This window comes from Micromys minutus (genome assembly GCF_963924665.1).
Source record: "Micromys minutus genome assembly, chromosome: 8".
NCBI lineage: Eukaryota > Metazoa > Chordata > Mammalia > Rodentia > Muridae > Micromys > Micromys minutus.
The window spans coordinates 66,546,452-66,552,584 of NC_137977.1; the positions used below are offsets into that span (position 1 = coordinate 66,546,452).

Consider the following 6,133-nt stretch of genomic DNA (forward strand, 5'->3'; position numbering starts at 1 on the left):
GAAGGGGTCCTACAGCTGTGAAGATTAGCTGTGTTGCCATCAGCAGGGATAGTTGCTGAGTGATGGTGAGAAACCTGTGCACCAGGGGCCTGCTGAGACTTCGGAGGCAGAATCCCATGCCTGCAACTATCCTTGTTAGCCAAGGGAACGTGTCATTTTGCAAAGTTCCTCCTTGAGTTGCCTTTGTGGATTCTTGCTCTCTGCTTTGAAAGCTTAATGTACATACAGGCCCCAGGATAACAGATTCACTCCCGCTTCTCCCTACAGCCAGGAATCAGAGGCAGCCTAACTGCAAGCAGGTAGGATGGACTACCTGCTAATCACGCGACAGAGCCTCTTCCTCTGAAAAGTGACCCTCACTCTGCACTCTCCTCAGGACCCCACTACAGTGCTTTCCGCGTGTGTAAGGAGTTAGTAACACGTCTGCTCCTCTTTACTGTTCTCCTGGAGCCCCAAACCTCAAACCTTTCAGCATGTCCAGAGAGAAGCAATAACTCTGAAGACTGGGCTTATGTTAAGACAGTGTCACGCTTTTCTCATGGGAAAACTTGTAGAAATGCAACATTAGCTTCAGATTAAAATAGTGGCTGCAACTGGAAACATGGTTCAGTGGTTCAGCATCAGGAGTACTGGGTGCTCTTCAGAGGACCTGGCTTTAATTCCCATCACTCATTCGGTAGCTCAAAACTGCACCTCCAATTCCAGGGGCTCCGGGACCCTCTCCTGCCCTCAGCCAGCAGGCATGTACCTGGCACACAGACATACATGCAGGCAAAACACTCACACATGTAATTTTTGGTTTTAATTCCAAGTAAAGATTTTGCCCAGAAAACTGCTGAAGAATGAACAGGCGAAAACTTAAGCATTCTGAATAGAACCACTTTGTTTTGTTCTGTTGTGTTTTCTGTAGCTGACTGTGGTGATTTACATGAGAACGTCCCACAATAGGCTCAGATGTTTGAATATTTGGTCCCAGAAAGTGGGCTTTGTACTTTTAAAGCTACACCACTCCCAGTTCCTTCTAGCTGCCACTATTCCCTGCCACACTGGGCTCTCATCCCCTCTGATAAACTTTCTTTTTTATGATTGATTTAATGTATGCGAGTAGACTGACACAGTCTTCAGACACACCAGAAGAGGGCACCAGATCCCACTACAGATGGTTGTGAGCCACCATGTGTTTGCTGGGAACTGAACTCAGAACCTCTGGAGCAGTCAGTGCTCTGACCACTGAACCACCTCTCCGCTCTCAGACTTCCATAGTTACCTTGTTTGTGCTGTTGCGTCACCTTACCCAACAATGCTCAGCTGTGAATGGGAAGTCCAAGGATCCAGTCGTTGCTCAGTCCTGTTAGGCTAGTTTCTTAATGCTGGTATTTTGTAGACAGAAGTAGGTTCCATCAGACAGGCTGGCAAGAAAGTGCAAGCAGGTAAACAGTGAATCTTCCTTCTTCCAATGTCCTTGTGTAGGCCACCAGAGAAGGTGGAGCCCAGATTAAAGGTGTAAACCACCACACCTGAATCTGGGACTAGTTTGGTCCCAGGCTGTCCTTGAATTTGGAGATCTGCTTGCCTCAGTCTCCTGGGATTAAATGCATGTACTACCTTCCCCAGACCAAAGCCTGTCACGGCCTTTATGCCTCAAGGTCTCCATGTCAAGATCCAAGTGAGAAACCTGTGTCTTCCAGCCTCAAGATCTGGATCACACAGGTGAGCCCTCATTTCTGGATTGTAGTTCATTACAGATGTAGTCAAATGGACAACCAGGAACAGCCATCACAACACCCTTCACCCCTTTTCTTCTACCCTTTTTAAACCCCTAATGCTAGAAAAGAAAGAAGAATAGAGAGGAAAGTAAAGAGATCCCTGAATAAAGTCAGGGGTTATAAAATGGGCAACAGTATTGTTCAACTACTCCCTACCGATTAGTTCTTGGGGCAAGTTTGATCTTTGCCTCAGGGTTTCTTTCTTTCTTCCTTCCTTCCTTTCTTTCTTCTTCTTCTTCTTCTTTTTTTTTTTTTTTTTTTTGGATATTTTCTGTATTTACATTTCAAATGTTATCCCCTTTCCCCCAACTCCCATCTCCCTCCCCCTCTCCTTGCTTCCCTGAAGGTGCTCCCTCTCCCAGCCACCCTTTCCCACCTCAGCACCTTGGCATTTCCCTTCACTGGGAAAACTCATCTTCACTGGCCAAAGGCCTCTTTTCCCATTGATGCCAGACAATGCTCTCCTCTGATACATATGCACCTGGAGCCATGGTCTCTCCATGTGTGCTCAATGGTTGGTACTTTAGTTGCTGGGAACTCTGGAGGTCTTGGTTGGTTGATAGTGTTGTTTTTCCCATGAGGTTGCAAACCCTTTCAGCTCCTTCAGACCTTTTTCTAGCTCCTTAACTGGAGTCCCTGTGTTCAGTCTGATGGTTATCTGCAAGCATCCTCCTCTGTATCAGTATGGTGGCTCTGGCAGAGACTCTGAGGAGGTATCCATATCAGGCTCTGCTAGTAAGCACTTCTTGGCATCAGCAATAGTGCTTAGGTTTGATGGCTGCATATGGGGTGGATCCCCAGATGAGGCAGTCTCTGGATGATCTTTTCTTCAATCCCTGTTCCTTTTTTTGTCCCTGTATTTCCTCCTATGAGTGTTTTGTTCTTCCTTCTAAGAATGATTGAGGCATCCACATTCCGGCCTTTCTTTGTTTTGAGCTTCATAAAGTCTGTGACTGTTTCTTGGGTATTCAGAGATTTTTGGGCTAGTATCTGCTTATCAGTGAGTGCATATCATGTGTGTTCTTTTGTGACTGGGTTACCTCACTCAGAATGATAGCTTCTAGTTCCATCCATTTGCCTAGGAATTTCATGAAGTCATTGTTTCTAATAGCTGAGTAGTACTTCATTGTGTAAATGTACCACATTTTCTGTATCCATTCCTCTGTTGAAGGACATCTGGGTTCTTTCCAGCTTCTGGCTATTATAAATAAGGCTGCTATGAACTTAGTGGAATATGTGTCCTTGTTATATGTTGAAGCTTCTCTGGGGTATATGCCCAGGAATGGTATAGATGGGTCTTCAGGTAGTACTATGTCCAGTTTTCTGAGAAACTGCCAGACTGATTTCCAGAGTGGTTGCACCAGCCTGCAATCCCACCAACAGTGGAGGAGTGTTCCTCTTTCTCCACATCCTCATCAGCATCTGCTGACACCTGAGTTTTTTTATCTTAGCCATTCTGACTGGTGTGCGGTGAAATCTCAGGGTTGTTTTGATTTGCCCTTCCCTGATGACTAGGGATGTTGAGCATTTATTTAGGTGATTCTCAGCCATTCGGTATTCCTAAATTGAGAATTCTTTGTTTAGTTCTGTACCCTATTTTTAATAGGATAATTTGATTATCTAGAGTCTAACTTCTTCGAGTTCTTTGTATATATTGGATATTAGTCCTCTATCAGATGGAGGATTGGTAAAGATCTTTTTCTAATCTGTTGGTTGCCATTTTGTTCTTTTGACAGTGTCCTTTGCCTTACAGAAAAGCTTTGCAATTTTATGAGGTCCCATTTGTCAATTCTTGATCCTTTTTTTCCAAAGATTTACTTGATTTATTATTTATTTATGTGAGTAGTACACTGTAGCTATCTTCAGACACACCAGAAGATGGCATCTGACCCTATTACCGATGGTTGTGAGGCACCATGTGGTTACTAGGAACTGAACTCAGGACCTCTGGAAGAACAGTCAGTGCTCTTAACCGCTGACCCATCTCTTCAGCCCTGCCATCAGGATTTCTAATTTCATTATGTAGGACTACTTAAACTACCGTGACCAACAACAAACAACAACCCACCACGTCTCTCTGAAAAGAACTCCAAATGTCACACGATTGCAGAAACTATCTGCAGCTGGCAAAATCACACCCGAACTAGAGCACAAGGCAAATCATAGGCAGCTGCAGTCAGTCCCATATCCCATACCTGTGATGGAACTGAAATCACATTTGCACAATATGTCTCGCTTTTTTTCCCCCAGACAAACCAAAACTCCGGAGGGGCGTCTGTGAGTGTTTGAGTCGTTGACCTAGGACCTTGTCCGAAAGTCCCCGCAGCAATGGTGAGTCAGTCACAGGGCATCCGGCAGCTACTGAAGGCCGAGAAGGTGTCCGAGGCCCGCAAGCGAAAGAACAGGAGGCTGAAGCAGGCCAACGGAGCCCAGGCTGAGATTGAACAGTGCCGCCTGCAGAGGGAGAAGGAATTCAAGGCCAATGAAGCTGTGGCACTGCGGTCCCCTGGCACTTGTAGCAGTGAGATGGAAAAGGAGACAGGGAAGATGACCACCCTCCAGAAGTACTTTGAGCAGAACAGGGATGAGGTCCTGGATAACCTCTTGGCCTTTGTGTGTGACATTCGGCCTGAAACCCATGAGAACTACTACATAGACAGATAGGAGCCTGCTCTGGGGTGAATGGGATCTGCCCCCATAGAATAGGAAACCTCCACAGAACTCGAGTCTGTACTGGAAGGCATTAAATTATTTCTCTATGCTGTTGTGGGACCCTTCACTTTTTGAGAGCATCAATTCTAGCTTTTTGTACAGACATATTATATACCTGAAGTTTCATCTTCTTACCTTGTGTGTCTTTAAGGAGTATATGTCACCTGTTTTCCTGTGTATCCAGGCAAGTCACGGGTATCAATGGTAGCTTTTCTTTTATTAGTCTAGTAGAAAAAAAAAATCTTTGAAGAAAGAAAAGGAGTAAATTGTTCCCTTCTACTTTCTTAAAGGTCAGGGGCGTTATCTAAGAAAAAGTAGTTAAGTAGCTATTTGTAACTCCTATGCAAAAGCAGCCAGCCTCCCGGTGCTTTATCCTGGATCATTAGGACAGTGAACGTGCTTGTTCAGGCTGCTGTCAGTGTATCCTAACCCAAATCACTAGATGCTAGGACTCAACTTGCTACATGTTATTTGTGTGCTTGTAATCATTTAAAAGTAAAACTTTGTCTTGCCTTTCAAAAGAAAAGAAAAAAAAGAAAGAAAGAAACCAAAGCTTCAAGTGTTACTGAAGTAGTCCTTTTTTTGAGCTCTGTGTGTGTGTGTGTGTGTGTGTGTGTGTGTGTGTCTTGCACTGAGCAAGCCTTTTGGTAAAGATAACTCTTTCCTCTCCACCCACATCTGGGATGCAGTAGCCGAGGCAGCGCGCTCACATCACAGGTCAGCAGTTCAGGCCTACCCACCTTTTCTGACAAGGACTTCAGTGCAGCGGGAAGCAGAGCTGGGCCACAGAAGAACCGCAGGGCACGTGTGTTCCTTGACCCTGCATACTTCTCCACAACTGCCTCCTGGGCAGAGGACGCAGACCTTCCCAGGAAGGGGCAATTACATTTGTCCCTTTCTGATGGAAGTCCATGGCTTTTTCAACCTTGACTACTAGTTTTCCACCTCCAGGGAAGACAGAAAGTCTTTGGGTTTCCATTTCTATCAACCAGGGCAGCATGCAGCATGAACTGCAGAGACATGAGCCTTCATCTGGAAAGTGAGCCAGACACACATGGCGTGTGGCAGCAATCTGTGGACAGCTCCTACAGCAGGCTCCTGGCTAGTTCACCCCGACTGTCGGTTTAGAAAGCATGTTTACTTTCTGGGTGATTTTCCCCTGAACAGACATGGACATGCTTTCATATTTGGAGACAGGTACTCTCCTGTGTAAAATGGCTGCCTTAGCCTTTCCCCCAACAAGGTTGGAACGGATGCATTTCCTCAAATCTCAGGAAATGGGAACAGTCTATGGGGTCAGCATTTGGGGGAGGGGAGTAACAGGAAGGGAAGCTGAAAACACAAACTTCTGCTACATAAAATCCCTGTGGAGCAGAATGACTCCAGGAAAGCACTGTACCTGCCCAGACCTCAGACTACAAAACGGGAAGGATGAGCCTGATCCTCTTCAGGGATCAAAAAGCTACACCAGCCTCACGAGCTAATGCATGAAAATGATGCAGATAGGGAATTCATATACATAAGGAAACTGTACACACACACACATCTAGCACTCCTTTTCTCCAGGAAGTTGTCTGGGTGGTGTTAGGACTCAGTGGTCCCTGAGCACACAGGGCCCAGGAAAGGCCAGGTCATGTCCACTCACCTGCCTGAGG

At 45.7% G+C, this 6,133-nt stretch overlaps 1 protein-coding gene across 1 annotated transcript; it reads left to right on the forward strand.

Moving 5' to 3' along the window:
* Positions 1-4,094: 4,094 nt before the first annotated feature.
* On the forward strand, positions 4,095-4,430 carry LOC308423433 (V-type proton ATPase subunit G 1-like; the record flags this gene model as incomplete). Its single annotated transcript, XM_080920124.1, has 1 exon — positions 4,095-4,430. The coding sequence occupies one exon, from the start codon at positions 4,095-4,097 to the stop codon at positions 4,428-4,430; it is 336 nt and encodes a 111-aa protein (XP_080776250.1).
* Positions 4,431-6,133: the final 1,703 nt, after the last annotated feature.